This window comes from Anolis sagrei, chromosome 3 (genome assembly GCF_037176765.1).
Source record: "Anolis sagrei isolate rAnoSag1 chromosome 3, rAnoSag1.mat, whole genome shotgun sequence".
Lineage (NCBI taxonomy): Eukaryota > Metazoa > Chordata > Lepidosauria > Squamata > Dactyloidae > Anolis > Anolis sagrei.
The window spans coordinates 266292066-266318127 of NC_090023.1; the positions used below are offsets into that span (position 1 = coordinate 266292066).

The window sequence follows — 26062 nt, forward strand, 5'->3', positions numbered from 1 at the left end:
CACTCTCTGCTTCATTCTGGAAAATGCTGCACTTGCAGAGCTCAGGCGGTGTTGTATTTCGGCGTCGATGTTGACTTTGGTGGAGAGGTGGCTGCCAAGGTAGCGGAAATGATCAACATTTTCTAATGTTACACCATTAAGCTGTATCACTGGCATTGGAGAGGGATTGGCTGGTGACTGCTGGAACAGCACCTTGGTTTTCTCAATGTTCAATGACAGGCCGAGCTTCTCGTATGCTTCTGCAAAGGTGTTTAGAGTGGCTTGTAGATCTTCTTCTGAATGCGCACAGACGACGTTGTCATCAGCATACTGGAGTTCTATAACAGATGTTGTTGTAACCTTGGTTTTGGCTTTCAGTCTGCTGAGGTTGAATAGCTTGCCATCTGTCCGATAGATGATTTCCACTCCGGTGGGAAGCTTCCCATCAACAAGGTGAAGTATCATAGCGATGAAGATGGAGAATAGAGTTGGGGCAATAACACATCCCTGTTTGACACCGGATTCCACTTTAAATGGGTCACTTTGGGAGCCACTGCTGTCCAAGACTGTTGCCATCATGTCATCATGGAGGAGCCGCAGGATGTTCACAAATTTGTTTGGGCACCCGATTTTTTGGAGGATGGTCCAGAGAGCGCTGCGATTCACTGTGTCGAATGCCTTTGCAAGGTCGATGAATGCCATGTACAGAGGTTGGTTTTGTTCCCTGCATTTTTCTTGGAGCTGTCGTGCAGTGAAGATCATGTCCACGGTTCCTCTGGAGGGGCGGAAGCCGTTCTGGGATTCTAGGAGGGTGTCTTCTGAGAGGGGCAGAAGGTGGTTTGCAAGGATTCTTGCGAAAATTTTCCCAGCGGAGGTTAGAAGGGAGATACCTCGATAGTTTCCGCAGTTTGTTCTTTCCCCTTTTTTGAAGAGGGTGATGATGGTGGCGTCCTTGAAGTCTGCTGGGATTTTCTCGGTCACCCACACTTTTTCTATGAGCTGGTGGAGTTGGTGTGTCAGCTCAGGTCCTCCCTCTTTAAAGATTTCAGCAGGGATCCCATCTGGTCCACTGGCTTTGTTATTCTTCTGTTGGCTGATGGCATTGCTGACTTCTTCCAAACTGGGCAGTGCTGCAAGCTCATCCCTGGTTTGTTGTTGTGGGATTTGTGAGAGGACCTCTTCGGCCACATTGGAGCTGCGGTTCAGGAGGCTTTGGTAGTGTTCTTTCCAACGTAGTGCAATTGATTTTTGGTCCTTCAGGAGTTTGGTTCCATCTGATGAGCGTAGAGGCTGTATGCCATGGTTTCTTGGTCCGTAGATGACCTTTGTGGCTTTGAAAAATCCCTGAGCATTATGGGTATCTGCCAGGTGTTGGATTTCTTCGGCCTTCTTTGTCCACCAGATGTTCTTGAGCTCGCTTGTCCTTCTTTGGACCTCAGCTTTTGCACTGGCATAGATCTTTTTCTTAGCAGCACAGTTGATGTCTCTCTGATGGGGCTGATATATGAGCAAAGAATTTAAGTTTGATCCAGCAACGCAGCCAATCTGCAATGGTTCTCAACTGTGGATCCCCAGGTGTTTTGGCCTACAATTCCCAGAAATCCCAGCCAGTTTACCAACTGTTAGGATTTCTGGGAGTTGAAGGCCAAAACATCTGGGGACTCACAAGTTAAGAACCACTGATTTAATGTCAACCAAATGCATTTGGTTTCAGAGGCCTCGCTACAACAATTGAAGGCAAAAAATCACACATACATAGACACTATAAACAAGGGACACCTTTCTACCAAGAAGGAGTGTTGGCTAACAAATTCTAAGAGGAAGGACAAGAGGACAGGCATCATTATGCAAGAGAGAAACCACGTATGATACAACCACGGGACTGAATTCCATGTCATACATTGCAACCTTTAGAACTTTATGAAGCTGGGTACTTCTGGAACACACACTTTTGGCAGAAATGCTTGGCAGGAACCATCATTCCATTATATAGGTTCTTGTGGGTTTTTTCGGGCTACATGGCCATGTTCTAGAGGCATTTTCTCCTGATATTTCGCCTGCATCTATGGCAAGCATCCTCAGAGGTAGTGAGGTCTGCTGGAGTTTGGAAAATGGGTTTATATATCTGTGGAATGACTGTAGAATGAAGGTGGTCAGTTGAAACATTCACACCTAGCTCCAGCAGAGAAGAGCTCTTTGCCCCACCCTGGTCATTCCACAGATATATAAACCCATTTTCCAAACTCCAACAGACCTCACTACTTCTGCGGATGCTTGCCATAGATGCAGGCGAAACGTCAGGAGAAAATGCCTCTAGAACATGGCCATATAGCCCGACAAAACCCACAAGAACCTAGTGATTCCAGCCATGAAAGCCTTTGACAATACATTCCATTATATGTTCTGCTTGCTACCTCTTGACCACTGGATATTGCTGACCAAATATTTTAGGGCCCAATCCCAGTGTTTAAGGGTTAATTCCTCATGTTTAGGCCCCTAAGCAATTTGGATTTTTTCAGTAGCTGCCTCAGTATGAAATACTTGTGCCACATTTCAAACATTATTACAGGGATTTCTTCCCTTCCAAAATTAAGAGGGGTGAAAACTGTGTACTACTCCTGAAACCAAGGTGCTTTCATAGGACTTTGAAATATTGACAAGGCTTCCCATCTGCTGTTGTCACTGTTAACAGCCACTAAGCTGAGTTCAGCCTAGGATAACTCGTTGAATAAGAGACCTCCACATCACCCTGTTATCAACCTTCCTGATCAGGTCTTGCAGTCCCAAAAACATGGCTTCCTTTGTTGAATCTAATAATCTATAATGTGATCCACCTCTTTTCCTACTACCCTGTCCTGTTTTGTTATCTATTCTAGTGATGCATGTTTTCTCATGGAATGGACAAAGCATGACAAACTCAATTTAGTAATCTTGGCTTTTGAGAGTTGTGGCTTGATTTGCTCTAGAACACTTGACTTTTTAGAAGTTCATGGTATCTACAGAACTCTTTTCCAGTAGCACACTTGATGAATTGATTTTCCTCCCTACCAGATTTCTTCACTGTCTGCTTTCACAATCATAAAGTCTATAAAATAGGTAAATACATAAAAAAGACACTCCTGGGTCTGACTAACGGGCTGTCTAGAGTGATTCCTATCCACTATGATCAACATGATGCCCCAATGGAAGTCGGCAATGCATGGTTTTATAAACAGCCATCATCTCTTCCACCTACTATTTTCCCCATATGCTAAAAAGCCAATGCAGATACAGCACTTGTTCATAAGGTGCTGCTCCAAAGCCTTGATCCTTTGAGCTGCCTTTTTCTGCAAGGCAATATTAGCGACAATAGAATCATAGAGGTGAAGGAGACCAAATCAGATAAAATCTCAGCTCAATGTAGAAAACTCAGCTAAAGCATCTCCTGCAGGAGCTGTTCATTCATGGAGATGTTTGTGATTGTGCGTGTGGACCCACATAAGTTCCCTCCAGGAAAGGCCACACGTCCCTTCTGAGTTTATAGAGGAAGTCTGACTTGGCTATGGTAGTCCACGTTCTGGTTACATCCCATATAGACTACTGCAACACTCTCTACGTGGGGTAGCCTTTGAAGACTGTCTGGAAGCTTCAAATGGTCCAACAGACGGCAGTCAGGTTACTAACTGCGGCGGCGCTCAGGGAGCATACAACCCCCCTGTTGCGCCAGCTCCATTGGCTGCCAGTTTGCTACCGGGCACAATTCAAAGTGCTGGTTTTAGCCTATAACGCCCTAAACAGTTATGGCCCAACTTACCTGTCCGAATACATCTCCTCCTATGAACCAGCTAGGATGTTAAGATCGTCTGGGGAGGCCCTGCTCTCGGTCCCACCTGCGTCACAAGTACATCTGGCAGGGACGAGAGACAGAGCCTTCTCAATGGTGGCCCCTCGGCTGTGCAACGCGCTTCCTACAGATATTAGATCGCCCCCCTCCTTGTTAGTGTTTTGGAGGAAAGTGAAGACCTGGTTGTTTGAGCAGGCATTTGAATAGGCAGTGTAATGAATATAGGAACATGGAACAATTCGATGATGAGACTGGATCCTCATTCTAATTATGAGACATTAACAAGATGTTTTACTGATATATAATTAATTGTTTATTATGCTACTGTTTTAATTGTTTTTAACTGTTTTATGATGTTTTGAGCATTGAATTTTGCTATTGTTGACTGCTTTGAGTCGCCTGAGGGCTGAGAAAAGTGGTATAGTAAATAAATAGATAAATAGAGGGCAGAACTAGGTTAGTTCTTTTGGCCTTTGGTCTTTGAAATTAGGGGTGGCACCTCTGTGATTTGACATTTATTTTAAGGAGTGCTCTTAATTGTTTTTAAACATGTTTATTTATGCTATTAATGTTTAAAATGTTTTTATTCTTTCACACTTTATTCACAAATCTGCTCACACTATAATGCACCCAAGCCTCCAATATATCAGCAATCCACCCAATAAATGGAGCAAAGCTCAACAAGTGTCATTTCGGAGAACATTTGAAAAGCCATTGAACCTGCTGCATGCACTGGAATTATTTTAACTCAAAAACAATTCAAATACATTTATCAAGTTTTTGCTCATAAAAAGTGCTGGCTCCCGAGACAGGCTGCGTGTGCCAGTTTTCTGCCCAGTACAAGTTTTACAGTAGTTCTACTCTGTTTTCTCATAAGACTGTAGAATGGAAAGGTTGAGTAACCTCCGCTATAACCATAATGTTTATGCAATAGTGCATGTACAATATTTCACAACAGAAGCCGGATTGGTTTTATATCCTCTCCGGAGGAAAAGAAGGAATGTGTTGGCCTCGAGAAATTGTGTGTTCACCTTCCCACTTCCAATTGTCATCTAGTAACACCTGCCATCTACTCAAGCTCTTAAAATTTTTACCCTTTGTCTTGCCCGAAAGGCAAGACAGAAAGTCAGAAGTGGTAAGCTGATACTGTCCAGCACAGGAGTGAGCAACTACAGCTGATCCAAGAGCCACTTTTATACCCAGGGTAGGGGGGCACATTGATGGCCAATAAATTAAAATAAAACAAAGCCCACAAAGTGAACAAAGAGCATTTCTGATTCTCAAAAATGGGTATTTTTAAAAATGTTAAACCATACAGGGAGGCTTTGGAACATATTTAAAAGATAAGTATTGGTATTAAAAACACAAGAAGAATTAAAAATATTAGAGACAAGTATCTCGTGGTTCCAACATGCACAAATTAGAGAACTCTACCTAAAGGACAAAGAAGATGGGCTTCACGGAAAAAGATTCCCTATAGGACAAAATCATGATCTCAGAAAACAAATTAATAACAAAAATCTATAAGAAGTTATTAGAATGGTCTACGGACTAATTTTAGACTGCATGACCAAATGGGCAGAGAATATCGGCCACCCAATCAACCTTGACAACTGGGGAAAAATCTGGAAGATAAAGATAAAGATACACTTATGCAATGGACCAGATTTTTTCCCAGTTGTCAAGGTTGATTGGGTGGCCGATATTCTCTGCCCATTTGGTCATGCAGTCTAAAATTAGTCCGTAGACCATTCTAATAACTTATAATAATAAAATCTGGAATAAAAAGATAAAGATACACTTATGCAATGGACAGAGCCCCCGGTGGCGCAGTGGTTTAAGGCACTGAGCTGCTGAGCTTGTTGATCGAAAGGTCGCAGGTTCGATTCCGGGGAGCGGCTTGAGCTTCCGCTGTCAGCCCTAGCTTCTGCCAACCTAGCAGTTCTAAAACATGCAAATGTGAGTAGATCAATAGGTACCGCTCTGGCGGGAAGGTAATGGCGCTCCATGCAGTCATGCCGGCCACATGACCTTGGAGGTGTCTACGGACAATGCTGGCTCTTCGGCTTAAAAATGGAGATGAGCACCACACCCCAGAGTCAGACATGACTGGACTTAATGTCAGGGGACTACCTTTACCTTTACCTATGCAATGGACCTCAGAGAAAACTGGATGAAGATGATGTACAGGTGGTACAGCGCACCTCAAAAATTGGCTAGATGCTACCCAAACGTAAGAGACCTGTGCTGGAAATGTGAAGAACAACATGGTTCTTTTTTCCACGTGTGGTGGCCATGCAGAATTGCAAAATCCTTTTGGAGAGAAATACATGGTATAATTGAAAAGATATTGGAAACTAAGATTGAACTAAAGCCGGAACTCTTTCTATTAGGAATCACAGAGGCAGACCAGGAAACCAACAAAGAAAAACTCTTCAATTACCTAATAACTGCAGCCTGAATCTGTTATGCGAGATTTTGAAGAACTAAGGAGATCCCTACAGAAGAACAGTGGTTACTTATGATAGTGGACATTATGAATATGGACAGATTGACCCAGCTGATGAAGGCGAATCAAAAGATGAAGATAATAAGAACAGATTGGTCCCCGGTAAGAAACCATTTAACTCAACAAAATTATAAATGGATAATAAAAACAGAATAACAAGTCAAAATACAATAACATTACAACAGGACAAGATGCAAGCGGGTCCGCCACCTACCTTCGAATATCCAAATAAAGAGACTAGAAGCCAATGATGGAGACGACTGGAAGCCAGTACTTTTCTCCCCACCCATCCCCACCCCTTTTTCCCTGCCCTACCCTCCACATCCTAGAACCTCTCCCCCAATCCCAAAACCCCACCCCCCTACTCTACCCACCATGACCCCCACCTCCCCCCATCCCCCACCTTTTTTATCCCTCGTCTACTACCCCAACTCCTATCTCTTTTAATCTTCACTGTAAAAAACCTTTAATAAAAATTATTATAAAAAAGAAGATAAGTCGTTGCATCTAGAAGCACTATCACTAGTAATAATAATAATAATAATAATAATAATAATAATAATAATAATACTTTATTCTTGTATCTCCAAAGGGACTCGGGGCGACTTACACATGGCACAAGTGCCTAAAAACAAAACATGAAATAAAGCACAATATAAAATACAACTGAACAAATCATACAGGCATATAAAACAACAATTCAAAACTCAAGTAAAACAGTGCTAAGCTACTGTAAGACATGGTCAGGCTGGAAACAATAAGACAAGGGAATGGGATAAGTGCGGTGTTGTAACCATGGAGTGAGAGCATGAGATGAGATGAAAGCCTGCATAGTTATTGCATAGAACAAATAGGGACTAGGCATTATCAAAAGCTTGTTTGAACAACCAGGTCTTCAGGTCCCTACAGAAGGGGGACAGAGTGGGGGCCTGCCTAATCTCCCTGGGAAGGGAATTCCAAAGCTAGGGGGTCACCACCAAGAAGGCCCTCTCCCTCATCCCCACCAACCGTGCTTGCAGCAGTGGCAGGACCAAGAAGAAGGCCTCCCTGGCAGATCTTAGAGCCTGCATCAGTTCATAGGGGGGATACGGTCACGAAGATAGGGACTGGAAACTTATTGGCAGCCAATGGAGCTGTTTTAGTAGGGCACCATGTGCTTCCTATAGCTAGCTCCAGTAAGTAGCCTGGCTGCCAATCTTTGCACCAACTGCAGTTTCCGGGCTGTCTTCAAAGGCAGCCCCACGTAGAGTACATTAAAATAATGCAATCTAGACATAACTAAGGCATGGACCACCTTGGCCAAATCAGGTTTTTCAAGGTACAGTCATAGCTAGTGAACAAGCTTTAACTGTGTGAAGGCCCTCCCAGCCACCGCCGACACCTGAGTTGCAAGCATCAGTGCTGAGCATGGGGATAGAATGGAACTTTGCAGAACCCCACAGGTCAGTGATCCGAGCAGGTATCCCCCAGCTTCACCAACTGGGTGTGATCCTCCAGGAAGGAGCAGAGCCACTGCAAAGCAGTGCCCCCCAAACCCATTCCAGAGAGCCACCCCAGAAGGATACCATGGTTGATGGTATCGAAAACCAACAAGGACACACTCCTCCTCTCTCTGTTCCATGACCAGTCCTAAAACCAGACTGTGATGGATCAAGATAATCGGTTTCAACCAAGGATCCATGGAGTTCATCCTTTGGCCAGAAAAAGCTCAATCTGAAAATTCTGGAGATGTCAAGAGATACAAAAACATCCAGGGGGAACTGTGCAGAGCCCAAAATGCATTGTGCACCATGGAGTAACATAAGGAGGAGCTATCTGAGAACGTTGGTATCACCTCTGGGACCCTTACTTTATGGGACGTTTTCCTTTCAACAATGACTGCTCTGAAACGGTCACACTTTGACGTTAAGAAAAGGTCCCGGGTGACCTTCCAATAGATGAAACCAGGGCTTGTCTACTTATAGACTTGCCCCAACCCTACTGAATATAGAAGGCTGACTGTGTTCCCACCTAAATTAGGCTGGCTACAATGAAATAAGCTTGCAGGAACTCAATTCAGTTCCAGTACTAAAAACAATCCTAACTCAATGTATTGTCGAAGGCTTTCATGGCCGGAATCACTGGGTTGTTGTAGGTTTTCCGGGCTATATGGCCATGTTCTAGAGGCATTTTCTCCTGACGTTTCGCCTGTATCTATATGGCAAGCATCCTCAGAGGTAGTGAGGTCTGTTGGAAGTAGGAAAATGGGTTTATGTATCTGTGGAAAGACCAGGGTGGGACAAAGGACTTTTGTCTGCTGGAGCTAGGTGTTAAATTAAATGCCAACCAAGCCATTAAATGCTTTGGTCGTGTCAGGAGAGACTTGAGAATCTGCAAGTCACTTCTGGTGTGAGAGAATTGGCCGTCTGAAAGGACATTGCCCAGGGGATGCCCGGATGATTTTGATGTTTTATCATCCTTGTGGGAGGCTTCTCTCATGTCCCCGCATGAAGAGTTGGAGGTGATAGAGGGAGCTCATCCGCCTCTCCCCGGATTCGAACCTGTGACCTGTCGGTCTTCAGTCCTGCCGGCTCAGGGGTTTAAACCACTGCGCCACCGGGGGCTCTCATTAAATGCTAATCAAGGTGGTCAGTTGAAACATTCACACCTGGCTCCAGCAGACAAAAGTCCTTTGTCCCACCCTGGTCTTTCCACAGATATATAAACCCATTTTCCTACTTCCAACAGACCTCAATACCTCTGAGGATGCTTGCCATAGATGCAGGCGAAACGTCAGGAGAAAATGCCTCTAGAACATGGCCCTATAGCCCGGAAAACCTACAACAACCCAATCCTAACTCAAACTGTGTTAAGAAAGTCATATTTTCTTCTTTCTAAAGATATTATTCTTTCAAACTTGGGTATAGTTTGTAAATATTAAGGTTCTCAGGTTGAATTCTATGGAAAGCTTGAATTCTATGGAAATATACTATGAATTGATCCCAAGACAGCCAAGTTGGCAATCGTAGCACAGGCCAGTTAAGACAAAAACCAATTCCGAGGGTAGGCAATTTGGTTGAAAAACTCACTGCTTGCCAATCCAGGACAATTCAAAGATAAAGAGGAAACAATAAGAATTCTTAAATGGTTTCGCAACAACTACAAAAAACAATGTTTGCCCAAAGGCCAAAGCGTTCAAAGGAAATTACTGTGAAATAAAATAAAAATGTAATGATCAAATTCTGACAAGGTCAGCTTCCGCTCTCCCTGCCTTTCCTTTATTTAAGTTGCAGTTGGCACCACACCTAGATTGGAACTCCAGCGTTATCTCGACGACTGGTGGGATACATCCCACGGAAAGGCGTGACGTCAGAAACGGTGTCCATCTGAGCCTTTGCAAAAAGAGCCGCTTTTCCCACCCTGGCCTTACAAAACCGAACCGCTCATTAGGCTGGGCACTATTTTGGAAACTTCACTGCTAACCTCACCCAAATGAAATGCTGCTCTGATTGGGGATGGCATGGGTGGAAATGGAACCAGACTTATTAGCTGATAGAAGGCAGATCCACTCCGCCTGATTTATGGGGCAAAGGGAAGGTGTCAAGAGCCGACAGTGGATTTCCCTGTCTGCATTCACCAAGAGATTAAGAATGAAAGAAAGCGGCACTGTCGTAAGCCGATTTCTGACAAACCCCAACAAAGAGGTTTGGCAGCCTGGCAGGTAAGGAGGGCATGTTTGAGCAGCTAGCTGTTGCTATTAAGGCCAGGCAACTTTTCAGACAACTTCATCAAACTGTGGGTTGGATTACATAAGCATAAGAGCTAGGGGGGACCCCAAATCCCTCAATGCAGGAAGACACAACTAGGGAGTTTCCGAAAGGTGGCGATCCAGCCTCTGTTCCAAGACTCTCAAAGAAGGAGAATCATTCATGGAATCCTAGAGTTGGAAGAGACCTCATGAGCCATCCAGTCCAACCCCATTCTGCCAAGAAGTAGGAAAATCACATTCAAAGCACCCCCGACAGATGGCCATCCAGCCTCTGCTTAAAAGCTTCCAAAGAAGAAGCCTCCACCACACTCCGGGGCAGAGAGTTCCACTGCTGAACGGCTCTCACAGTCAGGAAGTTCTTCCTCATGTTCAGATGGAGGGACCCCAAATCCCTGCAATGCAGGAAGACCCAACTAGGGAGTTTCCGAAAGGTGGCGATCCAGCCTCTGTTCCAAGACTCTCAAAGAAGGAGAACCATTCATGGAATCCTAGAGTTGGAAGAGACCTCGTGGGTCATCCAGTCCAACCCCATTCAGCCAAGATGTAGGAAAATCGCATTCAAAGCACCCCCGACAGATGGCCATCCAGCCTCTGCTTAAAAGCCTCCAAAGAAGGAGTCTCCACTACACTCCGGGGCAGAGAGTTCCACTGCTGAATGGCTCTCACAATCAGGAATTTCTTCCAAAGGTTCAGGTGGAATCGCCTTTCCTGTAGTTTGAAGCCACTGTTCCATTGCGTCCTTGTCTCCAGGGCAGCAGAAAACAAGCTTGCTCCCTCCTCCCTAGGACTTCCCCTCAAATATTTATACATAGACATCATGTCTCCTCTCAGCCTTCTCTTCTGAAAGCTAAACACATCCAGCTCTTTAAGCCACTCCTCACAGGGCTTGTTCTCCAGACCCTTGATCCTTTGAACTTTTTCACAGTCCCTCAAACTGTTGGAGGGCCCGATTATAATTTGAAAAAGAAAACATGAATGAATTCCTATGCACACTGCACATGTCATATCTTGTAGTGCAAAAAACACATAAATGCAATACAATAATTAAAATGAAGAACAATTTTAACAAATATAAACTTATTAGTATTTCAATGAGAAGTGTGGACTTGCTTTTGGCTGATGAGATGGGATTGTTGTTGTTGTTGTTGTGTGCTTTCACGTAGTTTCAGACTTAGGTTGATCCTGAGGAGGGCCGGGTAAATGACCTTGGAGGGCCGTATCCGGGCCCCGGGCCTCAGTTTGAGGACCCCTGATCTAGATACATTCCAGCTTAGAGTCAACATCTCCCTTCAATTGTGGTGCCCAGAATTGGATACAGTGTGATTCCATGTGTGGTCCAACCAAGGCAGAATAGAGGGGTAGCATTACTTTCCTGGATCCAGACACCGAACTCCTATTTTTGTTGTTGCTCATTCATTCAGTCGTCTCCGACTCTTCGTGACCTCATGGACCAGCCCACGCCAGAGCTCCCTGTCGGCCGTCACCACCCCCAGCTCCTTCAAGGTCAGTCCAGTCACTTCAAGGATGCCATCCATCCATCTTGCCCTTGGTCGGCCCCTCTTCCTTTTGCCTTCCACTTTCCCCAGCATAATTGTCTTCTCTAGGCTTTGCTGTCTCCTCATGATGTGGCCAAAGTACTTCAACTTTGTCTCTAGTTGGCCTGCATAAATAGAACTCCTATTTATGCAGGCCAAAATCACATTCCCATGAGGCAGTCTATTCCAGCCAAACAGCTCTTACTGAATCTATCTACCTACCTAGTTAACTACCTAGTTTTGTATCTAATCACAATGGGTCCGTTATCTGCTGATATTTTGTACCAATACCACTTGTGGATCCCAAAACCAATGGATACTCAAGTCTCATTATATAGAATTATTGAATCATAGAGTTGGGAGAAACCTCATGGGCCATCCAGTGCAACCCCCTGCCAAGAAGCAGGAAAATCGCATTCAAAGCACCCCCAACAGATGACCATCCAGCCTCTGTTTAAAAGCCTCCAAAGAAGCAATAGTATCATCAAAAGGCATCCCTTATGTAAAGTGGCAAACAGCAAGGCTTTTTGGAATTCCCCAACCTCACCCCAAATATTTTCCAGCCATGGTTGATTGACTCCACTGATGGAGAACCCATCGATGTCGGAGGGCCGACTGTATTTAGAGTATTTACATCCTGCCTATCAACCACAAAGCTACCCGTGCAGCATACAATTAGTTTGTTTGACATTTCCTTACCTCCAGGCTCTTGGTGTAAATAAGTCACAACATGCAGGAAAAGGAGATGGCAGAATTGTAAACTGAGTTTAGTAATTAAGTTCCTGGCTGCTCTCTTTCCTCCTCAAAGACTACATGGCCGGGAGGGCTCCAAGCAGCTCCTAGGAGCCCAAGTAAAGCAGAGCTATCCGAAGTTAGGCGAAATCTCTTTTCTTGTAATTTCAATCCACTGATTGGTGGCCACATCATGAGAAGAAAGGAGAGCTTAGAGAAGACAATTGTGCTGGGGAAAATGGAAGGAAAAAGGAAGAGGGGCTGACCAAGGGCAAGATGGATGGATGGGATCCTTGAAGTGACTGGATTGACCTTGAAGGAGCTGGGGGTGGTGACGACCAACAGGGAGTCCTGGCGTGGACTGGTCCATGAAGAGTCGGAAACGACTGAACAAATGAACAACAAGATCGGTGTCCTAGTGGCTAGATCTGCAGAATACAGCTGGACATGATCCAAGCTAACATACATATATAGGATTTCACTCTTATTTAGGAAAAAACTGTGTTGCTTCCTTGGGATTTAGTCATTGCTTCTTTAGGAGGGGAAAGCAGCAACTTATTGGGATTATTTACTTATCATGTCAGGAGCAGACCGAACAGTTGCGTTGCATTTTTTAACAATTCAATGCAAGCTCTCCATTTTCTGGAGCACCCCTACGTTTACCATACATTTACCACAGACCCATCCCATCACTTGTGAAAGTCACAGCTTTACTTCCAAAAAACACACATGAATGAATCACTGTGTTACAAAGGGAAACATGGGGAAAGTGAGTTGATTCCTGGTTTCAGTCCAAAACCTATCACATCCTATCACATCCATGTATGATAAGCACCTGAGAAGGTTCATTTAAAATCAGGACAAACCTTTGAAGTGGAGGGCACCAACCATTAATGGTGCTGAGATGTGAACAAATATGATATAGGAAATATCTTTCTGCTCCCATACAGAGATTTTCAGACATCCTGAAAAATGGGAAGACGAACCTAGACAACGTAAGAGAATCTTGTAGGCATGACCTGCTTAACCCCATGTCAATGGAGACAATGTTCTCATTAGCCTCCCAACTATGGGATATCTCCTCCTCATTAACCTCAAACTCACATGGGGACCCTGCCCATTTCCTAGTTAATAATGATGGAAAGGAAGTGTGTGCCTGCTAATGTCACCTGCCACACCCCTTGCCCTGAGAAAGAGATTAGGAAAAGCTGCACCTTCCCTCATCATCAGCCCCTCTCCTCCCCAAAAGAACAGTCTCAGATCTATTCAAACCCTGAACTTTGCTTTCCTACGTCATGGCTCCCATCTTCAAAATCTTCTCACCAAGGAGGCTTGCTTGGTAGCCAATTTGGGGTCCTTTTGATACTAAGCAAAGATCTCTCTACTTGCACAACTTCCTTGAATAAGTCTGTAGTTCGTGTCTGTGGTGCCTTCCTAACATTCTAGTTGTTGCAGTCCAGAGCAGGATCCCCTCTGACTTTCAACACCACACAGTTTAGTTAAAAATAGCAAGCAGTTTATTGAAAATAGTAAAAGCCACAGCAAATAAAGTAACCCACAGTAAAAAGGTAAATCCAATTGATTAGGAAATAAAAAAGAGCAATGAATCCACAGAGAAAAAGTCCCAGAAAATACAATGAACCAGAGGCTTGAATTCAAAGGCAAAAAAACAACAGCAAAGGTATTTTATTTATTTATTTATTTATTTACTTTGCTTATATACCGCTGTTCTCATCCCGTATATAACCAGAAATCAATCAAAGAACGAGGTCCAGGAACATGGCATGGAGAACTATCCATAGAATCCAACAATGCTTCGTCTGAAGCTAAGCTCCGTACTTGGCACTTTATATCTACTTTGTTTCCCAAACAGCAAGAAAAGGATTTTTACTTCGTTTTGGTTTGTCTACCGTAAACTGGCTGAATGCCTTAAATTCTCATTTGTCTTTGCTGGATGAAAGCTCTTCGTCTATTCAAGGCCTCATTAAATTCTACACCTGGAGATAACTGACCCTGTGACTGTAGGTCAGAACTTCTCCCAGGCTCAAGATTCCCTTTGCAGCAACACAGGCCTATCTAATAGGCTTGGTTGATCAAGAAAAAAAAATGGTTCTAAACTCGTTTCGTATGTAGGCTGGAGATTCTATTTTTAAATTATTTCAGAAATTTTCTTTATAAAAAGATCGAAATTACCAGGAAATACGAATTGTTTCCTTTGTTTCATCAATGGAAGGTGCCCTTCCCTCCCTCCAGAACCATTAAAATCTCGCAGTTTCCCTTCCTTCCCTTGCGGCAGAAGGGAGAGATGGGCGTGGCCAAGCACAGCCCTCCTCGGAGGCCTCGCCCCCAGCGACCTCCGAGCGAGGAGCGCTGTGGTTGGCCATGCCCACCTCTCCCTTGGACAGCTTGCCAGGGAAGAGAAAGAAAGGTGAGAGATTTTAAAAGTGTTGGTTTTTAAAGCTCTCACCTTTCTTTCTCTTCCCTGGCAAGGTGTCCAAGGGAGAGGTGGGCATGGCCAAGCACAGCGCTCCTCGGAGGCCTTGCCCCCAGCGACCTCCGAGCGAGGAGCGCTGTGCTTGGCCACGGCCACCTCCTTCCTCTTTGTATCGGCGGCTTTGCGAGGTGGGCGTGGCTACGGCCAGCTCTTCTGCATCGCCGCTTGTCGCCAGGGAGGTAGTCACACCCACCTCGCAAAGCCACCAATGCAAAGAGGAAGGAGGTGGGCGTGGGTAAGAACAGCTGTTCCTAAAGGCCACACCCCGAGCATTTACGAGTCACTGGTGGAAGTCGTAAGGAAGATGGGGGCGCAGTTTCGATATGGCAAAACACTTCCGGGTTACCAAAACGTGTTGATAATTGCTTCTAAAGGTAATTATTTAACGAATTAATAACGAATTAAGAAATTAACAAACTGGGTCAACCAAGCCTACCATCTAAGCCATCAACTGAACTGCATTCAGGCCCCACATCCTAGGCCCAGTAGACAGACCATCAACCCCATTCCCTTCAGTAACATCTACATGAAGAGCATCCCCATTCCCACCAGAGGAATCAACTTGAACATTAACAACATTGTCAGTCCCATCATCCAAAGCAACCTGATCATTAATACAATCTCAGGCTGACATACAACACTAATCTCAGCTGTTGTGTCTTTCTTTTTCTTTATTTAACTGATTGGTAGCCATCATTAACTGACCAGTTGTCACCAAGAGAACATTGTCAAAGGACAGGATGTCTCAAAGGACAGGCTGCAGAAGGAGGAACATCCTGCTAAAGCTGGACTTACCTTAAATCAACTCAGTTCAAAACAAAAGAACAGGTAAAAGGGAAAGGAAAATGGAAAAGTGTTAGGTTTGGGATTGGTCTTCATAATCTCATCTAGTTCCTTCTGGACTTGGAAAGCTATGACCTGTTGAATATCAGCCGTTAGTCACACTCAGCATTTAGTGGGTTGATCTGCTTTTCAAGGAGAGACTACTGATCTTTAAGGGATTTGTAGTCACCCCTCCAAATTTAAGGGTTTAAGCTTCAACAATCTGATTAGTTGCAGATTTTATTAATATGATCTTTCTAGGAACCTCTAGCTCTTCCAGTGCAACTATAGTCAACTTCTGTGAGAAGTTGAACACACAGTTGTGTTGGAAGACCTCAAGATTCCTAGAGTTAGGAATCTCTCAGGTTAAAAAGCAATGGTATTCTATTTGCAGTTTGCACCCCTAACCCCAATGAAAGTGGGGAATTGACTGTATCCATCCCGATGTCTGAGTGAACTTGGCCTTCAAAATTCTTCATTTCTGAGAAACTCAACAATAAATTACTGAGTAACTCAACAATGTTACAAAGCGAGGAGGAGCTGAGGAGCCTTCTAATCAAGGTGAAAGAAGAAAGCGCAAAAGCTGGGTTGCAGTGAAACATCAAAAGAACCAAGATGATGGCAACAAGAATGATTGACAACTGGGAAATAGAGGAAGAAAACGTGGAGACAGTGACAGACTTTGTATTTCTAGGTGCAAAGATGAGTGTAGACGCAGACTGCAGCCATGAAATCGGGAGACGCTTACTTCTTGGGAGGAGAGCAATGACCAATATTGATAAAATAGTGAAGAGTAGAGACATCACACTGGCAACGAAGAAACATATAGTTAGAGCAATGGTATCCCCATAGTCACCTATGGATGTGAGAGCTGGACCTTAGGGAAGGCTAAGCGAAGGAAGATAGATGCTTTTGAGCTGTGGTGCTGGAAGAAAGTGCTGAGAGTGCCTTGGACTGCGAGAAGATCCAACCAGTCCATACTTCAAGAAATAAAGCCCGACTGCTCACTGGAGGGAAGGATAGTAGAGGCCAAGATGAAGTACTTTGGCCACATCATGAGAAGAAAGGAAAGCTTAGAGAAGACAATGATGTTGGGGAAAATGGAAGGAAAAAGGAAGAGGGGCCGACCAAGGGCAAGATGGATGGATGGTATCCTTGAAGTGACTGGATTGACCTTGAAGGAGCTGGGGGTGGTGACAACCGACAGGGAGCTCTGCCGTGAACTGGTCCATGAAGTCACGAAGAGTCAGAAATGACTGAACGAATGAACAACAACAACAACAACAATATTTCAACCCTAAATTATCGCGGCATTTTCATAGCAAGATTTGTTCGGAGGAAGGTTTGCCTTTGTTGCCATCTGAGCTCAGTGTGACTTGCCAAGGTCTCCAAAACAGAAGTCCAATGCTCAAGCCACCAAACCAGGCTAGCTCCTATAACCAATTATAGCTCTGCTGTATTTCGGACCATCTACTGAAGGCAGGGAGTTTCTTTGACCAGCTCAAGGTCAAAGAAAACCAGCTTTTCCCCCACTTGTTAATGCACACAAGCAGCTGCAGGAAGCTTGTTATCCCCCTTCCCCCCACCTCAAGTGAACGCTTGGATCCAGCTGCCACTTGTCTTGACACTGGAAAGCAGAAGGAAAACACACTCTGGACTTTGGCCACTGACCAAGGGACCAAGAGTTGTATGGGTTGGGGTCTGTGTATGCATTACTACGACCTTCCATAAACCATTTTGAAGACCAGAAGGTGGGCAATAACTCTAAGAATAATAAAATAATTAAAGTCTCTTGAACGTCACATGCTCCCTGTCCCGGATTTTAATATTACCTGAGCAGATTTTATATTTTGTTGGCCAAAGAGATCTCTTTATTTGCTTTTCGGCAACTGTCTGTAGCCGAGTGAAGATCTTCTCGTAATCCCACGCACTTGTTTAAGGGGGGAAATTTTATTCTGTTGGACTGAGACTGCAACCATACCTAACACAACATAGACAATGATGAGGGATTGTTGGGAGATACAAGCAACCAGTCTCTGGCAGACTCAAAAAGGGTAAGAAAGATGCGCAAATGCCATTGTGATGAATGTGAACACAGACCATCTGACTGGGGTAACAGGTAAACAGACTTTCCTGCTACAAGGCGCAGATTCCCAAACATGCATGTAATGTCATTATCTTGCTAATGAATCTGTCTCAAACCTCCACACTGGCAAAAGAAAAACAATTCCCAGAAAAATTAGTTCCATGAGAACGAAAGATGCAGATAGGCCCCGGATGACAGCCGTTATATAAGAGATTGGATTAACAACAATCTAGCGTAATGTGTCCCTGTTTAGGGAAAGGCTTGGAAAGCGAAGGCTGCGAAACAGACATTGAAAGAAAAGCTGGTTGTGGAAGGAAACAAACAATCTGTTGTATCCTGAAGACAACTTCCAAACAAACAACAACCAAGGCAGGTGTGGGGAGGGCGAAAAATAATAGATTGGAGTCTTGCATTGGCTCCACTCCTCCAACACTTCCCTTCCAGCATCTTAGAGCAGAAGACTTTTAAGTCAAATCAACTCAAGCCTAACAACCGTCTATTTTGTCTGAGCAATCCCAGCACCCCAGGCTTGTTTGACACTCTCTCAGGGTGGAATTAACACCTCGACACATGGGACAATTTAGGAAAGCACATCCCTCTTGCCTCTTGGGTTTACCTATTACCTAATGTTTGGCTGCTAATCTCAGGATGAGACTGCAGTATTTACAACCAGACAAACACATGGAGGAACCCAAACAAAGGTTTCTATGCAATTATTCTCTGGGAGACAACACATTGAACCAAGTGAGCAGCCAATGGAGGGACTGTGAAGCCAGGAAGGAGCTCTAGGCATATTCAAGAGCTCCTTCCTGAATTCAAGGATCTCTAGGATTTGTCAGAGAATAACCCATGTGCAGTCATCATGGCCACACACCACATGGATCCATACAAAGGACATCAGAATCATCACAACCAGGGTTTGGAAGACACCAAATTCTTGATAGCCTAGTGACCAACTTTCTTTCCCAGAATGTAAGCTAATGGAGATTTCAAGGCTTCCTTTAAACAGAAGACAGCACAATGTGAGCAGGCTATGAGATACGAGGGTTATCCAGAAAGTAAGGTTACAAATTTTTTTTAAAATACAAAGAATGAATATATTTTAGTAAACCTTTCATGGATTGCAGCATAGGTATTACATTATTTGTCCACATAATCACCATTCAGTTCAATACAGTTTGTCATCCATGATGCCTGTGTCATAGGAGTTTCCCTTTGCCTTTTTCAGCCAGTTTGTCACTTCGATTTTCAACTCCTCCTTGTCGGAAAAGGGTTTTCCACCCAGGTGTTCCTTCAATTTAGTGAACAGGTGATAGTCATTGGGTGTGAGATCAGGGCTGTGAGAGGGGTGTGGCTTCAAACATCCCAACCACATGAAGTCAATAACTCTTGTGATGCATGAGTGCTGTGCAGATGCTTATTGTCATGAAGGCTCCCACCGTCAGCATCCCATAACGTTTGTTTTGGATGGCTCCGCAAAGTTTCTTCATGGTCTCACAATATATTCCGTACCCATTTTGTCACATGCTGTTTTGACGTTATGTTCTCTCCACAAACTGAAAAGATTTTGCAATGAATCGCAGCGGCATTCATGCCCTTAGCATTTAGGTTGAGTTTTACAGCGCAAACTTCGCACTTGGACAGAAACGGAATGAGGACGTTCATCTCTAACCTTGACCACAATGCCAGTCGATGAGCTACTGGCGACTGGCACTGCTCGTTCTGCTGGCTTCTCACTACACAGCAGTGATACCAACCTTCCCCTGGGAAAATCTCCCACAAGAGCTACGTGCCTTGTAACCTTACTTTCGGATAACCCTCGTAGACAAGAACTTGGGGATTGCCATCCAAGAAATTAACCTTCCCAAGCACTGCAAATAGAACAAAGAGTCAGGTGAACTTGCAGGATGTAATCTTCCCAAAACATAAACATCTGAGTCAAAATCTTGGTATGGCATGCTCATGAATGAAGTACGGCTTAAGAGGAAAGCCAAAGTATCCTCAAAAAGAAGGGCAAAGATGCCTGGGCTCAGAATATCAGGAAAGCAAAGTGAGAGGGCAATACTCAAAAGGATATAAGCAGTTAAAGCTGCCATATCAAACTCCTACAGCAGGGATAAGGGAAGATATATACATCAGAGCCATTGTATGGTATGCACAAGAAATCTTTCTGCAAACCTTCCACTCTTTCCCTTTGTGAACCAAAGCACACACATATAGATATGCCTGCACACAAATGCACAGCAAGCACAGAAGAGCTTCAGGCTTTCATTTGAAAAATTTGTGCAACAAGGCAGCAGCTGTCACCATTTAGCTGTGCAATTTTAGCAATTTACGCAAAATCATTCTTGAAAATGCAAAACAACTCTAGAGACAGCCAGAAAATTTCTCGCCTCTCTAACAAGCAAGGAGAAAAATTGTGTCTCTTATTCCCTTATGTGAAAATGAGGCAAGCAAGGATTTTCAGCCTTAGTACTACAAGACAATATTATGAAAAGATCCAGAGTTTCTAGATATTGAGTCCAAAACTAAGTCAAGAGTTTGAGAGTGAAAAAGAGGAACATGGGGACAGGCAGCGAAAAAAGGAGATTGTCAGGGAAGTAAGGCCAAATATCGATGAAAAGCTTTGACAGCAGGACAGCAGCTCACCAGGATGATATAATCTGAAAAGCAGCAGGAAATGACTATGAAACTCCTATAGATTTCATGCAAAAATGCCCTAAAATAGGTCCCAATTGTTTTAAAAAATGTTAAAAGTAACATTTCTTTTGAAAAAGGATTAGAGCACTGACCTTCCCCTGTTCTTTTGGAAGTAGCTTCACCACCACAATATCCCCATTCAGGGCTCTGTTGCGAGCGACCACTCCGTCAATGAAGATATCCCGAGTGCCATCCTGGAAAAGAAAAGAAAATCTTAGACCAGGTGTGTCAAACTCATTTTCATCAAGGGCCACATCAAATACGCTCGCTTTCAAAGGGCCATTGAATCCATGGACAGAGAATCCATGGATACAGAGAGCAACGATAGATATAGATAGATAGATAGATAGATAGATAGATAGATAGATAGATAGATAGAAGTAGTGATTGCTACTCTTTGGTTTTCATCCAGTTTGGGTTCCCAGATGTTACTGAGCAACAACTCCCATCACTTTGGATTATCTACCATGTGGAATGGAGATACTGGGAATTGCAACTCAACAGCACTTGTGATTCTGAGGTTGGGGAAAGGTCAAAGGACATCATATCCTCAAGCCTTGTCTCTAAATCCAAATCCCACTCTCATGACTAAACAGAACAAATGGCAACCTTCCAGGTGTTACCGTATTCCAACTCCCAGCAGCTCTAGTCATGATGTCTAATGAAGAGGAAGACAAAAGTTGGAGTCCAGTATATGGAGGGCCACATAAAATGACATGCTGGGATAGATTCGGCCCGTGGGCCTTGAGTTTGACAGATGTGTCTTAAAGAAAGAGAATGTATTCAGAAAGTCTGCAAGGACGACATCTTAACATTCTCATAATAACATACTATTGCCCTTTCTGCTCCGTTGTTGAGGGCTGTGAACCTCCGAGGATAAGGACGGGACTTTTCTGTTTGAGCCTAGTATTTCTGTGTGGGAAAGCAAAAGTGTTTTTTGAGATGATAGGAATGTTTTGGGTAGATCTCTTGTCAGGGATAAAAATCTGTTTGAAAATATGAGTCTCCCCAATCTGAAACTGTATTGCCATGCCTGTCATTTGACATGGTTGCAGGACACTGAGAATCAAAAACACAATTGCAATTAGAAGGGGCTGGCCTGAAATTTAGGATACAGTCCTATCTTTGGTATGACAGGACAAAAGCAGATTCAGATTTTAACAATCACTTCATAAGGAGATCACTACTCTGTGTTTGAAATGAATATAAGAACAAGTTTTGTTCAAAGATGCCACTATGGTGTTCTCCGCATGAAGTTTTGTTTAAAAGAGAAATTTCTTTAGCAGGAAAATGGTTGACTAATAATAATAATAACAACAACAACAACCTTATTTGTAACCCAGCCTATTTCCCCAGGGGACTCACAAATGCATAACAACTCTAAAGCAAATTTATTATAGTATTTTCTGATGTTGAGAGTGTGTGACTTGCCTAAGGTCATCAAGTGGGTTTCTGTAGTAGAGCAGGGAACTGAACCCTGGTCCAACATTCAAACCTCTACACCACACTGGATATAACTCTGGAAATGCAAACCCCAAGGAATCACATAGGTGTGCTTTGTGCCTACAGAAAGATAAATCAGCAATTGAGGGAACTGGAAAGGAATAGCACACAGTAGTGATGGCTACCATACATACTTCCTGTGTAATAGAGGCAGCACTTTTTAGCAAACCACTTGTGAAGACACTGACAGACAACCAAACCACCAGTAGCATCAGACTTCCTCTTGACCTCACACTGCCTTTTGGTACAGCACATAATCACACCACAATAGGTTATTTATTTATTTATTTATGACATTTATATGCTGCCCTTCACACCCCGAAGGGGACTCAGAGTGGCTTACAAGGTATATATAAATACAATATATTATTAGCATAGTACAATATCAGTTTTAAATATTGCTATTTTGTACTGTATCAATTATACTGCAATATTATTAGTAATATTACATGTAATATAAATATATAATTATAATATCATTTATTATTATTATTATTATTTATTTACTTCATTTATATACCGCTTTTCTCAACCCTTGGGCGACTCAAAGCGGTATATTATTAGTAGTAGTATTATATTGCATTATATTATATTATAAATATTATATGTACATACAATATATATTATATTATATTATATTATATTATATTATATTATATTATATTATATTATATTATATTATTAGACCAAAGGCCTATGAGTTTCAGCTTTCTGTTCATACAACTGCCACTCAGTTGCTTACTGGGAGATCACAAAGAGGACATGAGTATAACCATAGTCTCTGTTTCACTGGAAAGGAGAAGCAGCCATTTCTTGTTATCCCTGTCCATTCTGAGATTGTGATGGGTCTTCTGTACTTCCTCTATCTTCACTATTTGTGGGATATTTTTTTTGTCATGTCAGAAGCAACTTGAGAAACTGCAAGCCGCTTCTGGTGTGAGAGAATTGGCCGTCTGCAAGGACGTTGCCCAGGGGACGCCCGGTTGATTTTTGATGTTTTTATCATCCTTGTGGTCGGCTTCTTTCATGTCCCCGTATGAAGAGCTGGAGCTGATAGAGGGAGCTCATCTGCCTCTCCCTGGATTTGAACTTGCAACCTGTCGGTCTTCAGTCCTGCCGGCACAGGGGTTTAACCCACTGCGCCACCGCGGGCTCCTATTTGTGGGATAACCCCACTCAATTCCAGTATTGTGAGAAAGAAAAAGAGATGCACTTTCTCCATACCATGATTCTATATACCTCTGTCATATCTGCCCTCACTCATCTTTTTCCTCCCTAAGTTGATAAATGGGTTAGCTGCAGTCCCTCAAGCATTTCAGCTGCCTTTTCTGCACCTCTTCCACCTCTACAATACCATGTTTCAGGTGCAGTTGCACATGACCCACTAGATGTGATACCACCATGGGATTTATATGAGTGTATGGCAAGATGGGCACGTTTTCTGTTCAATCCCTTCTCTAATTGAGCCAAAGATGGAGCGTGTCCCTGTGCAATGGGGCCCCTTTCATGACTTCATGGCCACAGTTGCTGTGAGCTTGTCAACAGCCTGCAGCTGGCTTCCCATGTCAAGAGCCAGAGGGGCTACAAGCAGAAACCCTCCGTTCTGTGCAAGACTTCTCCAGCTGAGGAGCCACAGAACTGCACTTTGGAGATTCTCCTTAGGCATTACAATATTATTGGATATGAACAATACGACGATGTTATTGTTAAAGTTGAACCCACACCCCAACTGTGGAAACCATATCTGCAGTTTCACTAATCCATGCCTGGGAGGAAATAATCTTTCTAGGCATTTTCTAGGTCTTTCAAGAGATTCTATACTATCCTTCCCCCAGAAGTTACTACAGAGTTGCATTGGAGGAACTAGCAAATTCCTAAAGATGAGACTTCTCTAGAAATCATTAGCTTCTCCAACGCAACTCTGTGATGCGCTATTTACTAGCATTTGGTCCTATCCAGTTTCACATGACTGTGGTTCAGCCAGAAATGTATCACCCATGGAGACGGGGTCATACTGTAATATTATTATTATTATTATTATTATTATTATTCATTAATATTACATCACACAGTCCTAGACTCTTGGGAAGTGTTTGACTTGTGATTTTGTGATATGAAATCCAGCATATAGATCTCGTGTGCTGTGACACATTGTGTTTTTGTGTCAGTAAAATAATAAATAATAATAATGTTATTTATCACCACTACTACCCACCAATCTTTTTCTCATCATTGAGACTAATGCTTACACATTAAAACAAACACAATATATCTAAACTATGGAAAAGATACACTAAAACAGAATGAAAATATTTACAATATTAAAGCTACTGCATTTAAAACATACAAGTACAAATAATTAAAACAGTATTTTAAAAAGGTAATTAAAGCAAGATAGTATTTTTAAGTGCTTTCTTTAAAACTCTTCACTATGTTGTTGTAGGTTTTTCTGGGCTATATGGCCATGTTCTAGAGGCATTTTCTCCTGATGTTTCGCCTGCATCTATGGCAAGCATCCTCAGAGGTAGTGAGGACCTCACTACCTCTGAGGATGCTTGCCATAGATGCAGGCGAAACGTCAGGAGAAAATGCCTCTAGAACATGGCCATATAGCCCAGAAAAACCTACAACAACCCAGTGATTCCAGTCATGAAAGCCTTGGACAATACTTTTCACTATGTTTCTAAATCTTTGCCTACCACAAGAAGGACAACATTGTCCCCTCCTTGGAAAAAGCATTCCCATCAAAAAGATCCTACTTTGTGCCTCTAGCAGCCATTCCTGTTCTCCAGCTCTTGCTTGGACTCATTGAGCCAAGCTGGCCACTGAGTTCTCTCAGACAGGACAAACTATTGTATTTCATGAAGTTTCAATTGCGGGTTTTTGAAACCTGTTGTGAGCTGATCTGAGCCTTGAACTGGAGGGGATCAGAGAGATGAGATGATGATGATAATGACAACGACGGTATGAACAGAGTTCCCATTTGGCCTGAGTAGAGATCCTTCCCAGCATAGCAGTGACCACGCAACCCTGACTTCTGGCTTTGCCCCTCAACTTTGACTCCCTGCCTTAATGTCTTTCCACTCTGTAACTGGATATTCTTCCTCCACTCCATAAGATTCAGTTAAGCCAACTCTCCTCTATGTATTCATTACAAGGACCTTGTTCTATAGCTGCCTTTCACTGGATCTCCATTTCTTAGCACAGCCTCCTACTAAGGGTGTCCTTGGCCAAAGAACTTCCTGACCAGCAGAGGAATGCCCATGACTGGAAAGCAGGCTTCCACATTACTGATATGCTTCTGTTTCTGATATGCTCATGGCCCTGCTTCCTAGGTCACTTTCACAATCTGAAAAAATAGGACCATTTTAATTTCTGTGGTATCCTAGGATCTGCAATTTCATAGGGTATTTTGAATTCTCTGCCAAAAAGTCCTGGTGTCTCATCAAACTATAAATCCCAAGATCTCACAGGACACAGCGGTGGCAGCTGCAATGCTAACAGTATCGCAGTGCTAACATTTCACGTAGCCTCATAGAACCAACGAAAATCTTCTGCTGCCAAGAATTCCCAGCCACTTCTGGGCATGAAATCCAACAAGGGCTGTGAAATGGACAAGATAACATGGAGCTGGAGATGAAGGCAACCACCACTGCAGAGAGAAACTGGATCCTAAGAACAAAGAGGAACAAGGCAGACCAGACAGACGCTGGCTGGAAATGAGGCGTATCAGTAGAAAGGGCTTCTAGGCGCTGGAACGTGGCCTCGCCCATTTCACAGAGCCACAGGAGGTCTTTCTGGATGCTTCCTCCATTAAATCTCAATTTCAAGCACACCAAAAAGGCAGACAGATAGGCCAGGTTCTGCACATCATGACAAGATGGCATTCTATTGAATTTCAGCTGGTTGGAGGAAGGACAACCTGTCAGCCCCCAAATCCATTCAGGGCCAGCACTGTGACTTGATTCCCTTCCAACACACCAGAGAAATAAACCAAAATATGGTGCAGACTTTATCTGATGCTCCAGAAGAGAAGCAAATCAGAGCACCAACTCTGGCCAGATTCGGACATTATGTCTGTGGCTTATGTAGCCATACTCATGCTATCTGGGTGCCGGACGATGCTAGGAG

At 43.4% G+C, this 26062-nt stretch overlaps 1 protein-coding gene across 2 annotated transcripts in view; it reads right to left on the bottom strand.

Annotated features, from left to right (window-relative positions):
- Positions 1–26062, bottom strand: part of DIS3L2 (DIS3 like 3'-5' exoribonuclease 2) — a 334011-nt gene that overhangs the window by 226394 nt on the left and 81555 nt on the right. For both annotated transcript variants that reach the window (XM_060767323.2, XM_060767322.2), the window contains exon 6: positions 20521–20622. In XM_060767323.2, the coding sequence (XP_060623306.2) occupies positions 20521–20622 (102 nt within the window). The remainder of the gene's footprint in view (positions 1–20520; positions 20623–26062) is intronic.